The 21,357-nt window shown below is 37.3% G+C and overlaps 1 protein-coding gene across 3 annotated transcripts; it reads left to right on the plus strand.

Moving 5' to 3' along the window:
• The first annotated feature begins 1,452 nt into the window (after positions 1–1,452).
• Positions 1,453–18,361, plus strand: zgc:123258 (uncharacterized protein LOC641502 homolog). Of its 3 annotated transcripts, XM_059354775.1 has the most exons (17): positions 1,453–1,659; positions 3,042–3,152; positions 3,556–3,738; positions 4,152–4,241; positions 4,357–4,490; positions 4,941–5,086; positions 5,179–5,275; positions 6,664–6,765; positions 8,003–8,084; positions 8,424–8,498; positions 8,888–8,944; positions 9,455–9,508; positions 12,266–12,365; positions 13,388–13,468; positions 13,826–13,986; positions 17,207–17,240; positions 17,887–18,361. In XM_059354775.1, the coding sequence occupies exons 1-17, from the start codon at positions 1,606–1,608 to the stop codon at positions 17,925–17,927; spliced, it is 1,602 nt and encodes a 533-aa protein (XP_059210758.1). In that variant the 5' UTR covers positions 1,453–1,605; the 3' UTR covers positions 17,928–18,361. The 3 variants fall into 3 exon arrangements, with proteins under 3 accessions (XP_059210758.1, XP_059210764.1, XP_059210772.1); XM_059354781.1 differs by lacking the exon at positions 17,207–17,240; XM_059354789.1 differs by lacking the exon at positions 9,455–9,508.
• The last annotated feature ends 2,996 nt before the right edge of the window (positions 18,362–21,357 follow it).

Raw genomic sequence — 21,357 nt, forward strand, 5'->3', positions numbered from 1 at the left:
GTAACTGTAATTAATTTGCACTACTGCAGATTGCACTCATTTTCTATTATCATCATTATGTATATCAAATCAAATCAGAATATATTTATTTGTCCCCGAGGGGAAATTCAGTTAGTCTGGTAGAATGAGACAGCCTGATGGCTGTAGGAGCGAAGGATCTTTTGAATCTCTCCGTCCTGCAACGGAGAGAGAGGAGCCGTCTACTGCTGTTTTTTGGTCCATAAAGGTTTTGTGTAGCGGATGATCTGGGTATTTCAGGATGGCCTCGAACATCTTGACAGGTCATCTCTCCACCACCTCCTCCAGTGTGTCCAGCCTGGCTCCAACCACAGAGCCAGCTCTTTTGACCAGTGTGTCCAACCGCCTTGCATCTCTGTGTCTGATGCTGCCTCCCCAGCAGACTGCAGCATAAAACAACACACTTTCCACAACAGACTGAAAAAACATCTGCAGCATCTTACTACAGATGTCAAAAGATCTGAGCTTCCTTAAGAAAAAGAGTCGGCTTTGCCCCTTTTTGTAGAGAGCGTCTGTGTTTAGGGACCAGTCCAACTTATTATCCACGTATATACTGAAACTAAAGCGTTTTTTGTTGTATTTTAACTCTATTTCATTATATATTTTTACATTTTAAATCTTTTTATTCAATATCCCTGTGTCTTATGTTGCTGTCACCTTCTTTTACATTTTGTCACACTGCTAAAATAATCGCCTATGTCATTTTTTGTCAAAATTGTGTTATTTTGCCTAAATCATCTCCTCATGACGCCGGCCACCCATGGTAAAATCGCCTACATCCTCAGTTGATCAGATCATGTGATTTTACCCCTTTAAGATCATCACTTCTTTGACAATTTGCCACATTCATAGGCATCAGATAAGAACCCAGCAAAGAAAAGCTAGAGGGAGATTGTTTAGTTATCAGTTTAGTTTATCAGTGTTTTAGTGTTGACACTAATATTGGTAACACTTTACTCTAAGGTGTCTACATAAAAGTGACATGAGCGTGTCATAAACATGACATAACATGATACCTGTCATACCATGTTTCTGACAGGCTTGTGTGACTCTTATGTAGACACCTTCAAAATAAAGTGTTACCATATCTTGCTTAAGTCAAAAAAGGCATGTTAAAAAAATTGCCTAAGTCATTTATTTCTCTTAAGTTACATAATTACACACAGTGTTATTACTATGCCAACAGCCATCCTTTGTTACATTCTTTTCCGAGAGTTGTGTTTCCTGCAAAACTTGAAAAATGAGTTAGACGATTATTTTAACAGGGTTACGATTTTCAGTGTATGACTACTTTTTATTTGATTTTGTTATGATTATTATTTTAACACTGTGCAAGGCTACTGTTAATTTATATTATTTTAACTCATGAATAAAGTGAGTGTTTGAGCTGTTGAGACGCTGCGAGGTGAAACAGAAACCAGTGGGTCAGCGTGTCATACGTCAGCAGCCACTACAGGAAGTACCTGGCAGCTACAACACAAGCAATGAAGATACGAGTAACTTAGCGGATAAAGAGTCTCAGTGTCACTTTAGAAGTCAATTAATGTGGATGCCATCGCATTCCGTAAAAAAACGTATGTTGCCAAAATGGAAAGAGCTGTCAGACTCATCATTTTTTCGCTCATCTTCTTGGCATCGCAGGTAAGTTGATTGACGATAATAACAGAAACTAAACCGGGTGAGCGTTAGCCACTGACGGGCCTTATAGCTGGACGTACCGTCGACAAACACACCCGCAACGACTACTGTTAACTCTCTAGATCATTTTATTAGTTTGTTGTCAACACTCTGTGGCAACATGCGTAGCAGAAGTACAGTGTTGTGTGGTACATGACGAGACAAATGAGTGCTGTCGGTGAGCTAACGTTAGCTCGGACCTTTGGGATAGTTAGCCTCAGCTATTATTGTTCCAGCTGAAACTGAGATTTTTTGCTGCACATGTTCAACATTATGAGGAAGACGTAAATGTTGGCAACACTTAACATAACTGCAGTTAAATTACACCCCACTAGTTGACCGTTAAAATGTAATGTAGCTAATTTATTTAGAAGTATAACTTGAGGTTTGGCGGAGGGTGATTTCCCGACGTCATCTATCACATGATACACTTCCCACATAAGGAAGTATTTGCTTAATTTCCTTCAAGAGGACATGTCTATTGATCACTTTATGACCACAGTGCAGTATTTGTCACAGCTTGGTTACCACTTGGAAATTACACTATCATAGGAAAAAAACAGAGTAGGGAAGTATTTGCATAATTTCCTTGAAGAGGATAGATCAACAAATTCTACAAAATATGGCGGCCCTTCTTGGTATTTCATGAGAAACCCTCAACAATAATTTCTGAGTACCCCCCCCCCCCCCCCCCCTAAAATTGTATTTTATTTTTTTTATTAGTGTTATTATTTTCTACTATTTACTTACTAATTTATTTTCTTCCATCTTTTTCTTTCTTCCATGTATTTCATCCTTTTGGTTATTAATCCTTTTTTAAAATGTGTATATATATATATATATATATATATATTATTTTTTTATTATTTTTATTTTTTTTACTCTGTCCATTTACATTTTTTTGTCAGTGGCTGTATATGTATGTCTACATTTGGATGTTTGGGCAGTTGTTTGTGTTGTATCATGGGTGGATGTTGTACAAAAAATTGTCTTCCTGTACAGTCATTTACATTTACATGCAACGTCTATTTGTAACGCACCTTCACACTTTGTCTCATTGCGGAGCTATAACTGGTTTAGTCATCAACATATCTTTGTCCTTCCTCAATTGGTTTAATTTGAATGATTTTTAAACACAAAGCACAAAATACATGCCTACTGGGATGCAACATACATTAGCTGCATGTCAGGTTAACTGCAATTAATCTGCTTGTCTGCCCACTCATTTATACACCAGAGTATGTTAGTCTGTATGTCAATTTGTCTCACACGGCTGGGTTGTGTTTAGAATTTTATTCAATATTTTTATTTGTGTTGGACTTAAAAGAACATTTCTTTCCGAACAGGTAAACTGCCAAGAGGCGATCTTGCACGTTTCAAATGAAGGTATAGAAAAGGAATACTGCATTGTCCACAATCACTCCTGGACCCCCCTGTCACAAACCCTTGATGCTGCTGTAAGTTTTTCAAACATTTTTAGGTGCTATTTCATTGTGACTTATTAGCGTTAGGACAGAAAAGTAACTCATACATTTTTTTTACATATATTCTGTGACATCAGAAAGGAAACAGACAATGTAGTGAAAGAGTAGACACATTTGCGATTAACTAAAAATGGTATAAATGCTTTCCCACCGCCTTGTCTGTATTTACAACCTTGCTGGTGATGGGTTTTAACCAGAAATATTTACAGCTAAGAAATCATGATGATGACTTTAGATGAAATTACTTTGTTGTATTTATTGTAACAGCCATAATTGTGGGACTTTTCCTATGTTTCCCAAAGTTAAGAAGGGAAACATTTAGGAAACTTTCCTCCTGTTTGAATCGTTAAATCACTTATTGTCTTAACATTTACAGTTGCAGTATCCACTGGTGAATTTGACCTCCACTGTGCTGTGTAACGCCTCTGGGGTCAGTCCAGCTCTTGTAAAGGGCAATGCATTGGTGGTGATGAGGGGAGGCTGTGATTTCAGCCAGAAAGCTTTGGTTGCTCAAAGTCTTGGAGCTACAACTTTGCTCATTGCCAGCAACACATTATTGGTAGGACATTTACTTTTATCTGTATTTTTCAGTGGACTAATCATATAGGGATGTAATTTGATATTTTCCTTAAGATTTCAGATTTTTTAATTAAAAACTAGCCCTTATATTTTGGGTTTTTTTGTCCATATGTGATCATAATAGTAATGTCAGGATGTGCAAATGTGCCATGTAAGCTGCACATTCAGAGATGATTCAGAAATAAGGAAGTGGTATGCTAGTGGCCTAGATTTGGGGATTTCCATCAAACTATAAATATTTTCTATAGAAAACAGATTTTCTTGTTTCCCGTCATCATAACTAGTTTTACTGTGTCCCCTTTTAGAAACTAATTTGACAATATACCGTGCATAAAATGGCTTGATAAGGTATTGTAGCCAACTGCATTTATAAAATCTCTTCTGGCTCTTCAGATCACTCCATCAGCCAATGACACAGAGTATGCAAAGGTCCACATTCCTCTGGCTCTCATGAGGTACAGGGACTTCCTTGAAGCACAGAAGGTCAGACAGCGTTTACTTTTTTCTGCTGCTACTAAATTTTGTCTTGTTACCACCCCTTTAATAGAGGTAGAACTCAAAGTTTCTTATTAAATGTTTAATCTTCGTGTATGTCCAGGTGTTTGGTGAAGGGATGCATGTGAAGCTTTATGCTCCACCTCACTCAAAGATTGATGCAAGCATTGCAGTCATGCTACTGATTGCCATTGTCACGGTCGCTTTGGGCGGCTACTGGAGCGGCACATGTGAGAGGTGAGATGTTAAAGGTTTTACATACAGAGCATTATCTATTCATTTGAATTAAATTGGAATAGAGCACATCAGGGCTGAAACTAACAATTATTTTCATTATCTATTAATAATTTGGTCTATGATCATTTAGATGATGTCTTTATATGTCCTGTATTGTCACTCCAAAACCAGAGGATATTCAGTTAAATTCAGGAAATTTCCATATTTGAGAGGCTGAAAACATGTTTGCATGAAACATGACTTGAACAAATTATTAATTATGATAATAGTTTGCACTTAATTGTCTCTCAATCCACTTACTGATTACTTGATCAGTTCAACATATAGTAGATGGCATCATTAACAAGCAATACATACTTTCCTAAAAAGTACTATTATGTCAGATTACATCAATTTCTATGGACCACCCTCTGTGTATGAATAATAAAATGTTTTTCTCTTTTTTTGCAGAGACCGGTTGAACAGTGGTGTGGCAGGGGGAGAGGGCAAAGCAGACAGTGGAGAGCTCTTCTTGTACTCTCCTCTAAAAGTGGTCTTCTTTGTTGCCCTAATGTGTGGGATGTTGGTCCTCATGTACTTCTTTTACAACATTCTTGGTGAGTGGGGGAAAACAGCTGTTGTGTACTGAGGTGGAGTACTAATATCAGGGGTTTGGTTGATGTTATCTGTGTTTCTTTTTCTCCCCCAGTATACGTCATTATTGCTATATTCTGCCTGGCCTCTGCCTCTGCACTGTTCAGCTGTCTCGATGCAGTGATGGAAAAAATTGGTTGTGCCACGGGGAGGTAGGAGCATCACTCTTCTCAAAGTTTATATGCCCACTAAGCAATTAATGGTATTCACACTGACATGACAATGTTTCCCCTGTGAGTTTCGCGTGCACACACACTGCCCTACACTTCAAGGGACACATGCAAATAAGAGTAGACGTAGAAAACAACTTTTAAAATGCCAGGTCATTTGCAAGCTTTGAAAATGTGTGAAAAGGCCAGGTTCATCGCTGTCGCTGAGGGCAGACAGGTGTTGGAGATGGCAGCAGAGGGTCTGTGTTCTTCCCGACCATGGTCTGGAAGTGAAACTAAGAACGGTCAACAACATTGTTATGACAAGGCTTTGAGTTTAATAGTTTAAGAGTGGTGGAGCCAAAGTCAGTGTGCTCTTTGGTTTGTGTAATTGTTACTAGTTTTGACTGGAGATCAGTAAAATTCATGTTTATGTTAATATATTGATGTTCACACCTCGTCGGTTGTTTTTTCAGTGCTTTATTTTTTAATCATGAGGCGCGTTCCCATTTGGTACTTTTCCCTCTAGTGAGCCGCAATGGGTGTGGCTTGGGAGAGAGGATTCTCCCAAGATCCACCTAACTTCACCGGTTAGCGGCTCAGGTAGCGGCTCAGAAAGTACCTGCCTCGGGTAGGTACTTTCTGAGCTGCTACTAACTAGTCGATGCTGGTTGGATACGGTTGAGGAGCCGATTTCGTCCATGGATAATTAATTTGCAGACTGGTGCAAACTGGATGCTGAGGGGTTAACAGCTCCTTCTCTGCTGACTGCAGTTGGGAGAGACTGCTGCGGGAGGACTGGGCCGCTTGTGAGTGCTTTCGGACGGCGCCTGCTGCTCGTTAAGAAGAGTAGGAACAAGTCTCCAAAAGTCGATTTTCTGAAGAAGTCGCTAGAGGGGTCTGAATAGTTGCTAAGTTGGCAATTATGCTTGCTGCGTTGGTCTGTTGTCACATTTGAACTTTGTTGGTGAGCCGCTACAAAAGTACCTGTATGGGAACAGAGGCAGAGGGGAACTAACTAGCGGGCGTAGCCAAAACACTCAGCCGCTCTCCAAAAAGTACTCAGTGGAAACACGCCTATGATGATTATATTACACGTGTTGTCACCTCACACAAATTAATTACATTGAAATCACAATTTCAGCCAGAACAGTTGTGTATCACTACTACCTGCTTAGCAGCGCAGTATACATGGATATGTGTGAATGTTTTCTCCTTTCCCTGGTTCCTCTAAAAATACGGTAGTAACCTTTATGCCAGACACTGTGGTGACGGTGGTAAGACAGAAAGCAGAACTCTGTGTGTTAACATGTCTGTCTCTAAATCACTCTGCGGCAGGCTTCAACTGCTATAAAGTCTTTGTTTATTCGATTGTCTGTGTCTTTTTCTAGCTTCTCTGTCCGAAACTGCAACTGCTCAGTGAGGTCTCTCATACTGGCTGCTGTGTGCATCACCATCGCTGTGCTCTGGGGAGTCTACAGGAATGAAGACAGGTACTGTTAGGGGACACATGTACACAAAATTGCACAATCACAATCCTTCTGCCACCACCACAGGGAACTGTTTTGGTGGTTGAAGCAGGAAATGCTTATTGGCTAAAATTATCTGGTAAACACCCACACTGCAGCAGCAGCGTTTTTAACACTGCATCACCCAAGTCAGTGTTATTTGTTTAGTATTACATTTTGTAGTCAATTATAGACTCACCAGAAAGGTGACTGTAGGGATTTTAACTCCATAACCATGGTTAGAGAACCATAATATCTTGGCACATACTTTTTTCAAAATGTATGTATTTATTTGAGAACATTCATCAATAATTTATTTTTTCTTACTCTCAAGAACCATCACTGCTTCTCGTCTTGAAAATTCATCATCAATTTCCAAGAACACAAAACATTTAAAAGTTACATTATTACAACATACAAATTATTAAGAGATAAAATAAATTAACTGGACTGTTTATCAATTCCACTTTTTTTTTTTTTTTACAACACCTTTAATGTATTGTTACATTTGAACAGAACTGATCAAATCTAGTTACATGCTCTATTGCATGGTAGGGGCAGTGTGCTACTATTAAAAAAATAAGCTTAATTTTGCACATCTGATAATTTAATCTATTGATAACTAAAATACCCAGTAATAGTTCATTTGAAATTGTTAAAACTAGTGACTGTGAATGTTGGGTAAAACCATGGAGAAAGATGTGCATGTTACTGTGGGAACTAAAACATTGATGAAAAATATGTTTTCATAACAAATTGATTATTTTTTAAAGATACAGAGTAAATAGGTGCTCTATGACGGAGTGATGACTTAAGTTTTCGTATGCATTATATATTAATTAGCTTACATAATTACGCCTTCACATAGACTGTGATAATTATGTTGGCAGGGTTATTGCAGCTCAAGTGTCTCATTATATTTGAAGGTTGGTCAGTTTTCCCAGAATAGCTGATGATATTTGAAGCCGGCTTGTCATAGTATCCTTAATATGACTTGTTTGTGTTTCTGTCATGATCTTATTCAGATAGCTTAGTTGTAAGTTTATAAGTGTGAAAGACAAACATCAGAAGCCAAATTCTCTTAGTAAATTTTCAAAAAGATGGATTCAAAATTAATTTTCATACATTCATGTTGCTCTCTGCTTTATGTCATTATTTTTTAACAGAATTTCCTTTAGCAGGATGTTATTACTAATAGTGTGAGCTTTTTGTGTCCCTGTAGATGGATCTGGATCTTGCAGGATCTCCTTGGCATTGCTTTCTGCCTCAACTTCATGAAAACCATTTCACTGTCCAACTTCAAGGTACCTCCCTTCTTTCATCATTTTATCAATGGTTAATCATTTCTTTTGTACTTAACTACAATTCTACAATGTAATTTAGATATAATGTGTCCTTTCCCCCCTTCTACTCTGATTGTAATATTCAGGGGTATAGATTTTTATATTGTCCTCTGCCATTTATACATCACACACTGTCCCATTGACCCAGATATACTTGTCTTTGAGATCAGTGAGTGAGATAGACTGAACCCTTGCCATCACATTCAATTGATGCTATCCTGATAAAATGATATGTTAAATATATTTTTTTTCCTCAGTTCTGACATCAACCTGTGATTGTATTCCCCTATAATTTCACAGATCTGTGTGATTCTGCTGAGCCTCCTGCTTGTGTACGATGTCTTCTTCGTTTTCATCACTCCTTTCTTCACAAAGGTATGAGTATATTTATTTGTTTTGTTTGTTTTCCTCAGGGCTGGAGCGGTAGAGTTTTTCATATCCTCAACTGCTAGTGGTTTCACATTTTTTCCTCAGTATGTCCTGAGGAAAAATGCTTTTAATACTTTTAGGACAACCCCCTTGTTCCCCAAAAGTGTTTTGGCATCCAGCTAATATAATCCACTGGTGCACAAAAGCTTAAATTTAGTGGAGAAAGTGATGCTTTGCAAACGGAACTGTACATACAACTACACACACACACACACACACACACCCCTAGTATCAGATGTTTTTGCAGCCTTTGTGTTTCAGTGTGATGCACAGTGGTTTCAAAAAGAGACGGGTAATATAATATGAATGCTTGGCTTCTTTTTTTGTGTCAACAGAATGGAGTTAGCATCATGGTGCAGGTTGCCCTGGGCCCCGATGCGTCAGGAGAGAAGGTAAGTCCCCTCTGCATTGTTTCCTACCTTGAAGGGGAACTCCTCCAAATTGTCTTTTTAGGGATTTTCAAAATATTTGTAAAAATATCAAATTACACATTCAGTCTTTTTTTACTAATTGTAATGAGTTATATGATTCTGAATGGTTGAAAAAAATATAGAGATTATTTTTAGTATTAGTTTTAATATCTAGAATTATGAAAAAAAATATTAAGGCTTTATATTTGAGGAACATCAGACTTTTCTTTGAGCCAACTCAGGCATCTGATATTGCCCTGAAAAATCATTCTTTGAATAATGAAATTGGTTGAGTAAATTTGTGTTGAAGAAGGGCATTGTGCAGAGTTTTGTCACTTAAGTAGCAAGCTAAAATCTGAGATTGGTGGAATTCCCCTTTAACTTTGTACTGGCTTTATTAACATCCTTGCTGATCTGCACTGCTTGTTGTTTATGGCCCAAGATAGACTCATTGACTAACTGTGCGTTGGGGTTGGGTGGGCTCTGTCGTAGACACAAGGTAACATGGTGGAGGTCCCCGCTGAACCCCAGGCTGCCTCTGAGAAAGTAAGGCTTGACCTGTTAACCACCCACTCCTTTTCTTAATGCTACATCCTGAGGCGGGTGGGAAGGGAATGGGGTTGTAGATGTTTCACATAGATTCTCATGACCAGGATCCCACTTTTTATAAAGGGCTCTCAAACTTTGTGATTTAAAAATATGATGAGTAATGGTATGTATATGTATATGTAGTGGTCCTTTCTTTAGTTTTATAAGTTATTCCATAAAGATACATATGGACTGCCCAGAAACATTCAAACTAATTGTTAAAACAGTTGAGATCATTAAAAAAAAGCAAGGACAAAAATGCCTTTCTTTGGTAGTGATTAAAATGGATTCTTTCAATAAAAATATATAGAAAAGTGTATTTATATATATATATATATATATATATATACATATGCAGTGTTTCCCCTACCATTATATTGGGGGGCGGCCCCCAACGGCACCATCCGCCCCCCCTGACGATCAAGTTAATTTAATTTTTTATATAGCGCCAGATCACAACATAAGTCATTTAAGGTTACCTTTCCTATATACCTTGTCCTTTTATTTAACAAACTAAATAAGCTTATGTTATTTATCCTATTTACACAACGGCATGTCATTTCTGTCTCTACATGGTTGCGCATTTACAATTCTCATCTGCTCTCTGTATTGCGCGGTGGAGTTCCGCCCTGATGCGCGTACACAAACACACATACGGTGCGCCAGGGTTTCCCATTAATTACCAAGACTGTGGTGGCCTCCTTCGAGACGTCCACGCGCATTCACATGCACTGAATTTACCGAGCTGCCCACTCGATTTCTCCGGTGCAAAACAATTCCAGCATGAAAGAGAGATGCCTAAATGCCTACCTGTCTGTATCAGTCCTGCCCTACATCATCTCTCCTTGTGCGCGCTGAACTAAATATCATCAACCTGTACCGGCCGGTCAGATCCAAACCCATCCAAACACACTGTTGCATACGCCATTCGGTTAGCATTAGCTTAAAATTAAAGTTGTTTTAATCACAAAAGGCTAAACTGTGCCTAACTGTCCGAATTACTTCCTCTCGCTAAACACATGTTGCTTTCAAAATAAGAGCACAGTGTGTTAACAGAATCCACCACAGAATGTACAAGAAGACTGTCAAAATCTGATGCCTTCAATAAAACATACAAGAACCTTTATTCTCCTTTACATGAATTAGTTAAAATATGCAATAATTAAGATCAGTGTATATAATGGAATAGTGGCATTAGAATCTGAGAGAGGCCACTAAATTTGGGCTTTTTATAGAAAAACAAAATTCCCCATGCCCCTGAGCACCGTAACAAGTAGGTAGTAGCAAGTAGATAACAAAGATTCTATAAAATGGTACCTCCTAACTGTGAAAATGTAATGTGAGGTGTTTCCTCTCATTTAGCTCTCAAAGTGCACAAGATCGGTGAATTTTACTTAAAATTGTACAACATTTTCTCCTGGGGGGGCATGCACATTGCAGCTTTTAACCTAGGGGAAACACTGATATGTATGTGTATGTACTGGACCAGTTGTGTGTACCCACAGGTTTTCTCAATGCCCATCCTGTTCATGTGTATCTATGTTGTTAAGCTTCCCTATGAAAACAGGGTAATTGTGGGATAAATGTGTAGTAGAGATTTCAGTTTTTCATTTTTATTACATTTTCAAAAAAATTCTAAAAAAACCTTTCATTTGATTTAAAGCCATTATAAATTATTGAGGGTAGACTCTTGGGCAAAAATGGCAATGTTATTTATTTAAAATAACATCTAAAACCCAATTAAATATGAAAAAGCATACTGTCTGAAGCCACTTATACCTTTCACAAAAGTGAACTGTGAAGCAAGGGGAAGAAACACACTCGTAGACTCTCGCATGATTATCAGGTGGTATGTGCTGATAAGTCACTTGAGTTGTATATATTATAAACATCAGCTCTACTTAAGCTGAGTTGATTTATTAGCAGTGTTTCATAGTTAGGTAGTGAATTTAGCTTTCAGGGGATTCCATTTTTTTGGTTTCTTTATAGATTTTTTTCTGTATTCATATTCCATCAGAGTAAAACATTGTCTTGGCATGAAGCATGTGGGTGTTTTGCTCCTCAGTTCGAGGTACCCAGAGGTTTCAGTAAGGAATGTTAAGCCATTGCTGGAAAGCTGAAGTGGTGTTTCTCTCACGATTCATCCTGAACTAATGTTTTGAAAGTTTAGTTTTCTCTGGGAAATCTTACATTGAAAGCACACACCTGTGTACTCAGAGCAAAGGTCTGTGAAAGTTTGTATATTAATATGTTTGTGAGCATTTATCCAAACAGCTGTTTGTTATTGATTTAGATTTACGCTTTAAACAAAAAAGTCTGTGTTTGCTTAAACTTGGCTTACTGTAATAAAAAATTAATGAGCAGCCAAATAAAATGAAAACACAGTCTCAGGTAACAAGTAAAGTAAAATGTGTTGACTAAGAACAAAAAAAATGCAGGTAAACGCTCCTCAAGAATAGCACCCAGTTTACAGTTAGTGTAACTGTTGTTTACTGACAACCTAACTGGAAAAAATATAATAATATTAATTGTATGAACATACATATTACATCAAACTGAAAATGCTTCAAGAGATTTTAAAGTAATGTACGTGAATATAAAGACTCAGACTGAGTCAGTGTAACAATGTACAGATCACTGTATTTGGCTGCATACAACACAGTAATCTGCTGTCATACCATGTCATTTTAAACATATGAAATGTTTTATGTTCAGCTGCCAGTGGTGATGCGTGTCCCACGGTTCTCAGCCTGGGCTCAGAACCTGTGTGGGATGCAGTTCTCCATTCTGGGATATGGAGATATCATCGTTCCAGGTGAGGTGTCAGTGAAGTGTCATTTCAGTGTTCAAACTGTCCCTATTACATATTTTGAATAGAGACAACAGATATGTCTGTTTTCCAGTCAGTTTAACTTCAGATTATAAACAAAAGAGCCCACAGACAAACTAGAAGGAAAACCTAAATACATTATGTGTTCAGTTCAGTTTTGTAAAAAAAACAAAGCTTATTTAGTTAGTTATGAAACATACTCATCTGATTTTCATGAATGGAGAGTTATTAGTAAGGAATGTTTTTGGAAGAAGTGGATGCAAACACAATTATTACACTGTTCATGTTGAAAGAAGGTGTTGGTATACTGTCACTATCTTAATAAAATCTGTCCCAATTTTTCTATTACATTGAAGCCAAAAGACAAAAACAGAAAAAATTGCTGTCCAATAAAGGCAAAAACAAAAGTGCTATCAGGAAAATTAAAAACACACCGCTCGATTTCTGGATAATAGCATCAAACTGTTTATTATTTTATGAATTATAATACATGTTTCCAATATTTATACACCTCAATGAGATGTTCAACTCTAAATAAACTATTTGAAATAATCATTGATATTGAAAAAACAACTTAACATCAAAATCAAGTTAATATCTTGTTTAGGCTTAATTTGTAGCACCAATCTGCAATACTGCCAGATTTGATTTTGGGAGATTGCTGGAGATGCGCTTACCACATCTGCCATCCAAAGGTTACAGTCATATTGTGGTCGGCCAGGTCTTGGACTGTCCGCAAAGATTTAATGCCAATATTTTTCTCTTGCAGACATATAACAATCAAATGGTTATCACCAAATCCTCTGAACACGACCCAGCCTGTTAAGCCTGTTATGAATTGCTTTCTTTTTGCTTTAGAAGTGCCAAAAACAACTGTTTACAACTGTTTTAACAGAAAGCAGAAATACCAACGGAAGCACTGCTTCTGACATAAGAAAGAATAAATAAAGTGAAATGTTTTAAGTGTGATGTATTACTCAACCTCTGCATCACAATCGGTCCAACAGGTCTCCTGGTTGCCTACTGCAGCAGATTTGATGTTTGGATCAACAGCGGAAAGAAGATCTACTTCATCAGCTGCTGCATAGGTACATCACAGCTCAACTGTACATTATATGCTATACATACATCTTATCCAGTAAACTGTTGGACTACAGTCCTCAGGTTTTACAGTATTGTTGATAATGTTAGAATATGTTTACAATATGTCACCATCATAGTATAGAATACATGTGGAAATATTTGGTATATGAATGTGTATCAGAAAACATTTTTTTGATACTTCTGCTTTGTGAAATGCTGATACAGTTTTTTGTGACCACAAGGTGTCTCACCCCCCCTGTTAATCAGTTAACTGATTGGATAAGTTTGTGTGATGCACGTTTCAGGTTTACCTCATCTCTCTCCCTCTGCGATTGTATTTGTCTGTCTCTCATTCCTTGCAGCCTATCTGCTGGGAATGATCACAACATTTGCTGTGATGCTGCTGTCAGGGATGGGCCAGCCCGCCCTGCTCTACCTGGTGCCATTCACCCTGATAACCTCTGCCGTGGTGGCTGGGTGCAGGGGAGAGATGAGGCAGTTCTGGGCGGGAACCACCTATGAGGTAAGAGGACCAAAGACAGTTCACAGTGAGTCTATACAGTTTAGACTCAGAAGTGGTACTGCGGTTTCAGTGTATTTCTGAAAAGCTTCGCTTTTTAACCACAAATTTTAATGAACTTGTGATGAAAAAACACATGTTAACACAGTACTTTTTTCAAAGACTGTACTACTGCTGAGATGTACAGTCATGGAAAAAACTATTAGACCATCCTTGTTTTCTACAATTTCTTGTTCATTTTAATGCCTGGTAAAACTAAAAGTACATTTGTTATGAGAAATATAATGATAACAACAAAAATAGCTCATAAGAGTTTAATTGAGGAGCTGATATCTAGTCATTTTCCATGGTTTTCTTGATAATGATTTTGTTTATTATCAAGAAAACCATGGAAAATGGCTAGATATCAGCTCCTCAATTAAACTCTTATGAGCTTTTTTGTTGTTATCATTATATTTGTCTAAACAAATGTACCATTAGTTGTACCAGGCATTAAAATGAACAAGAAATTGAAGAAAAAGGGTGGTCTAATCATTTTTTCCATGACTGTATGCTCACTGGTTCTCAATAGTAGGATATTGTAAATATTTACTATGGCTTCTGTGCTTTAGTACCAAACTCTGTGCGTAACATCCATTTTTGTCCAGTTCTGCTTCATTTTTGAAGACTTTCCTGCAGAGCAAGTTTTTCTTGGTCTGCTACTGTTTTAAATAAAACAGTAAAAAACCTTACAACTGATTTTAACCCAGGTGTAACTTGTTAAGTTAAAATCTTAGATGCTGTTGTCTTTTATTGACTGCAATTTCCACAGCATTAATCAGATATTGTAAGTTATACGAGGTAGAATAGAGTCAGCCGTTTTTAATGAAAATTTTAGTTTCTGACTTTTATGACTAGACCTTAGGTTGTGTTTGAAACCCCATTTGAAACTAAGCTTTATTTAACATCCCTCTGCTCTCTGAAGCTCGAGGTACTGAGTAAACACTATAAACATCACTTCACTGTCATTGCATTTAATTCAGGCTTACATTTCAGAAATGGCTGAGAGTCAACAACTTGTTGTATGTTGACCAACTCTATTCTAGGAAGCTGTGTTGTTTTTCAAGAACTGAATGCACATCAATAGAAAGACATCTGGCGCCTCATGTATCAAAGAGTGCTTAGCTTTCATACTGAAAGCTGGCGTACTCCCAAAACTAGAAAAGTACGTATGCAAACTCACCTCCACATGTATCAAACTGTGTTTACGCCAGGTTCATCGCACCTTTCCTTGATACATCCCAACTAGCGTCGAACTGAGTGCACATGCACGAGCCACGAGCCACCAGCCACCAGCCACCAGCCACCAGCCACGCCCCGGCCCCTCCCGAAAATGAATACGCAAATGACATGCAAATGACTATAAATCGCCGGCATGCCCGCTGATTATCGACAAAACAACGGCAAATCTACTTACTGCCACTGCACGTGAGGTGGACGTGATGATCTTCGGGGTGGAGGGAGGAAAAATTAGCTATTTGTTGCCTCAGGTCTGGGATCAGCAAGAAGGTGTCACTGTGGCTGTTAACGCATCCAGATCAGAGACCTGCACCATGACAGAAAGGTCCCTCAACACACGCTCCTTCTAAACACCACCCTTATTGAATTTAGTCAGAGCCGTTAGAGCGGCCAGTGCGTAATGCGTGCCAAAATAATTTTTACGCATCAATTTATAAGCCACACTTAACTTGTTGTCCCAATTAAACATCACATACGGGATCAAATATGCACCACACCTGACTTATTCTGAAAGGATTTCCAACACACGTTTTTTTTCCGGAGAGAGGGATCTGTGTGTCATGGATCGATGTTAACCTGCAGTGTTAACATCTCCTTGTTAAACCAAAAGGGAAAACGGTCGGCGATCGGCATTTTGACACAGTAATTAAGGCAGGTTATCTGTGAAAAATGTGTGCGCTCCATAATCAGAATCACAAGTACTTTTTTGATCCCCGGAAGGAAATTCGGTATATATAAAAAATAGTGGAAATAGCAGAATATATAGACAGAAAATATACAATTTTAACATCAAAACATATAGACTTCAACATACTATCATTGCACAAGTAAGCAGCAGTACGCAGGTGAAGTCTAAAATATGATAATAGATTTTAAAAAAAAAATCATCTATCCCCTCATATTTAGAATGCGTTATTGATGGTGGAAAACGGCATTTTCCCTCCATTTTCCGAGAGCTATAAACTATAATAAATAATGCCAGTTGTGTGTAGTGTGAGTTTAGAAACACGTTTTAAATAGAGCATAAAGATCTGATCTCACGGCAAGTTCACTTTTCATACATGTGGCGTGTGCGTGTGTACAGTGTACGCAATGTTTTTGTGCGTACGCACCTTTGATACATGAGGCCCCAGGTATCTACATACTCCGTAGCCCAGCATGTGTTATTACTATTTTGTGATGTCTCCCACAATGAGCTAAGGGCATGTTTTCCAAGATTAAATGCATCTTTGCTCATATACATTAAGTCACAATTAGGATATGGACCCATCATAGGCCAGTGTGCACTTTTTTTGGGAATCTATCCCATGTTTATGTACTTTTCTTGTTTTTTACTTCTAAGGGAAATAAAAAATGTCAAACGGTATCAACAACTATCCATACAGTATGTGGACATGTTGACATAAATGCACACATACAAACCTGGAATTGGGGAAAAACGCAAACAACACAAAGTCATTCAAATATGCTAAAAAGCAGTAACTTTTTTGAGTTTGTGTTAGGACCATAAATTCAGCTGCCAATTATGAAACAAGGTAGATAAACCCAGCAACTGTTGGGCTTGTTTACTACAAATGTATGTTTTTCTCAAGCCATTCTTTAAGTCTCTGCATCACTTTTATACACTCCAATCAGCCATTAATAGTAGTTGCTGCTTTTACATTATGAAAAATTTACTTTGTGTGAATTGAAATGTCTCTTCTGTTGTGTTATTGTACTGTTTCTGTACTGAGAATCTAATATATGTAGTATGTTTGTGGTTGATGTACAGCAAAAATAATGCAAAAACACCTCAATGTTCCTAACATGTCTCAGTCCTTGATTAATTGAGACATTCTGAGACATAAGGTTGCATGGATGTGTGGATATACTTGTTTTTGTATGTGAGTGACAAAAAAAAGAGCTGGTAAGAGATACAATTCTGACCTGGCTTCATCTTCACCAGGTCTTGGACTCATCCAGGGAACCTTTGTTGCCAGGTGTGCTTCCCTCTGAACCAGACCTCTCCCCTGCATCTCTCCTGCCATGTTATAGTGTTGCTTACTGCAGTGCCTTATCTCTCCTCACCAGCTTATTTTTTGTCCCTTTTCTTTTGACATTTTAACTTTAACCCCCGATTTCCAGGGTCAATGTGATATCCAAAGTGTTAGACATTTCAAATACAAGATCTCAGATGGAGGACCTACATTTGGACAGTACAGTGTTTTGCATTAACTGACCACTAGGTGTCTCTAGTTGATTGAAAATAATCTCATGTCTGAAGAGCTTCTCAGCCTCACTCATTGTGTTGAAGCCATGGCCCTGGAATACCATTAACTTCATCTCTTTATTTCTGCAGTTTGTTTTATCATTCTCTTTCTCCACTCATCCATCTTTTTCCAACAAATGGGGTATAATACCTGCATCATCAACGTGTCCGTGTTTCCCTCTGCATGTTGTTGCTTGCAGTTATTGGGATTGGGATGTGTTAACTCTGTGGTTTGGTATATGTAGAATGTACTCCCGTCTGCTGTTGTATGCAGTATGCATTACAACTTGCAATCACATATGTGTCTGTTCTTTGTCTTTGGTCTACTAAGATATTAAATAAAAAATAATAAACATTCCCTTTTCTCTTTTCTTTAGAGGGAAGAACTGACTGTTCCGTAGACCCGGAGAGATGCTGACTTACAGTTTTGAGAATGGACCCTACTGCTGGATGCTTTTTTTTTACAATTTAATATTACATTTGCAAAGCAAGGGAACACATGTTATTGATCAACAGAATTAAAATTGTATGGGTTCATTTGACTGCTGTGAATGGCTAGAAGAAGGCTAATACATTTTGTGTAGGCTTGTTTAGTGCCTCAAAACTCTGTTAGGTTCATGTTCAGAAAACTGTAATGACTTTGCCTTGGTGATGATTCTTGCATACAACAAAATGAGAAAGCACTTTATGATATCCAGCTTGACAGTTGTTTCATCAGGGGTGGGGTGGGTTTTAAATTAATTGTAGCCACAATATGGTACATTTTTGATAACTGTTTTTGGGGTTTCTGTGTAACCTGTTTGTATGATTTCTGTCATTGCCTTATATTAAAATGAAGCTATATTTAATGTTTTTATGTCTTTTTTGCTTCTTGTTGAAACTATTTCAGGGGAAAAAAATATTCCTGTCGATAAGATATTGTTCTGCCTGGTGGGGAGAAGAAAAAAAATAAAAAAAATCCTACTAAACTGAGAGAAGAGATGTTAAAATAACTTATGGGGGGTTTTATGTTCTGTGAGGTAGCCAGGGACCAGACAGTGCCCAATATTAATCAATAAGTGTTTGGCAAAGTGGTTACCAGTGTGAAGAGGCTAAAACAGTTTGTCCAGTGCCTTTATGTTCCTGGGGAGAAGTACAATCCCTCCAAAGAGCACTCATAACAGTCATTCTTCTGAAGTCTTTAAGGTATACAGTCCCCATTAGTGAGTTTATAATGCACATAAACTGGCGGCTATGAATTCTGTATGGATTTACTCTCCTTGCTAAGTGCTTGCTTGGTTATTATATATTTGATGATATCAGTTATGAACAATCAATGCTCAAGGTCTTTACTTTCAAACAAATCCTCAAATATGCAGTTGTAAATGTTAAGTTATCAGTAAAGGGTGTTTTATAATAATAATAACAAGCAGTACTGAACGGGCCCTCGCAGTACACGCATCCCTTTAATCCTCATACAGTTTCTGAAGGAGGACTCTTAACTGATATTTATAAGTCAGAAGAGGCAGGTAGCAATGGTGGAAAGTAACTATGTAAATTTACTCAAGTACTGGACTTAAAGTAAAATTTTGAGGTACATTTTATGTAACTTTCTACTTCTACTCCACTACATTTTGAGACATATATTGTACTTTTTATTCCTCTACATTTAGCTGACAGCTTTAGTTACTTTTCAGGTCAAGATTTAAAATGAAAAGCATGATACATTTAAAATGATTACCCATTTTTATAAATTAAACCACTTAAAAGTTTATTAGGTAGTTAAAATGAGTGGAGTGGAGTCATTTCACAGTGTGGTATTAGTACTTTTACTGAAGTAAAGGATCTGAACACTTCTTCCACCACTGTCTTTTTTTACTTCTTTACTTTTTTTTTTTACTTTAAAAAAAAATTGTTTTCTTTATTTAATTAAATTTTTTTATATACATTTTTATCATTATTATTTTTTTTTTTTATTTTATTTTATTTTTTATTTTTTTTTATTATTTAGATTTTTTTCTGCGTTTCTGCGCATGCGCGGTCTTTTTCGCTTCTGCGCATGCGCTGCTTTTCCGGCACTTCTGCGCATGCGCTGCTTTTCCGGCACTTCTGCGCATGCGCGGCCTTTCCGGCGCTTCTGCGCATGCGCGGCCTTTCCGCGCTACTGCGCATGCGCGGCTTTGAGGCTGTTCTACGCATGCGCGTTTTTTGCGCAGAAGCGAAAAAGCCGCGCATGCGCAGAAGCGGGAAAAGCCGCGCATGCGCAGAAGCGCCGGGAAATAATAATAAAAAAAGAAAAGAAAAAATAAATGTAGAAAAAAGTTAAAAAAAAAAAAAAAAAGAAGTAAAAAAGACAGTGGTGGAAGAAGTGTTCAGATCCTTCAATTCAGTAAAAGTACTAATACCACACTGTGAAATGACTCCACTCCGCTCATTTTAACTACCTAATAAACTTTTAAGTGGTTTAATTTATAAAAATGGGTAATAATTTGTATTGTAATTGTATCATGTTTTTCATTTTAAACCTTGACCTGAAAAGTAAGTAAAGCTGTCAGCTAAATGTAGAGGAATGTTGAATGTATTATTCAGAGTGTGAAAGTCTAAGAAGTTAAGACCACCCTTATCATATGAATTCATTATTACTGATTTTTTTTTAACCTTTAAAGTCCAGGATATTTTGGTTCAAATTTGTCAACTTCCTATGCATTAATTTCTGTCTCTGTTTAGCATCTTTCAGTCTGTCCTTACATCATATGCATGGCTCCTTTTTTTCAACACAAACTTGGCTATCAGTCAGATTTTTCATTTTATTTTAATTAGCAAAGTATAAAGCTGCCAGGAACCTAAAATACAAACAAAAGACACAGGTGTCTTTGGAAATGTACCATTTTTTATACACACAAAAACAACAGAAAAAATAATAAATAATAAAACTAAAAACAGTCTATTTGCATGTAAATTAAAAATAGTAATAGTTTTCATTTAGAAAGAAAATTCCCATTTTAAAAATCGTCTAGAAACATAAATGGCACACTGTGAAAGCTCCTATGATTGCACTTTCAACTGGCTTTCTCAGCTTGTCTACATAACCACATAAATACATAAAACTACATAATCTACAAATCAAATCAATAATCTACATAAATCAGTATTTTAAGATTATTTTTAAATGTTTAAATAATCATGTGTCAACACTGTTTTCTGAAGTGGCCATCAGGCGTCAGAGCTCTCACAGAGCCACCACACGAGCATCCACTTGTGGTGATTGTCTCATTCCACAATGAAGAGTGGAAAAGACTTTTTCTGTTAGTCTGCTCTCTCTGTAAAGGGGGCCAAACTTTTGAACTCTCTACCCACTGAGTTAAAATTAGAGACCAATAATAAAGCTTTTAACAAAGGACTCAAACAGTGGCGAAAATCTAATCAACAGTGCACAAATGAATAGTTCTTAACTGGTTTACTGCCTCATCATATTGCCTTTGCTCTGTTGCCTTTCTACGTTCTTTATCGAAAATTGCTTATACTTCTTTGACTTCTTTTTCCCCATTGTTTTTTTTCTTATCTTTGTCTGGTCCTTCTTTTTCCATTCTTGTTATTTTAATTGCCCTATCTTTTAAAAAACTGCCTATGGACAAAGTGTTGCGAATTAGCACTTGCACAATGCATCTGGTCTGTCCAATGTAATTGCTATGTCCATATCAAATAAACACTAAATAAATGAATAAATATCATATATAAATAAAGTCATTACTGTAAATAAAACATGTGTATTTTCAATAAATAGATGGACTCCAGAGGGTTAATGTAATGTTTTTTGTTGAACTAAAACAAAGCGCACATGTGGCCGCTGGCTCCGCCTCGCAGCCATG

The sequence above is a fragment of the Centropristis striata genome, chromosome 2 (assembly GCF_030273125.1).
Source record: "Centropristis striata isolate RG_2023a ecotype Rhode Island chromosome 2, C.striata_1.0, whole genome shotgun sequence".
NCBI lineage: Eukaryota > Metazoa > Chordata > Actinopteri > Perciformes > Serranidae > Centropristis > Centropristis striata.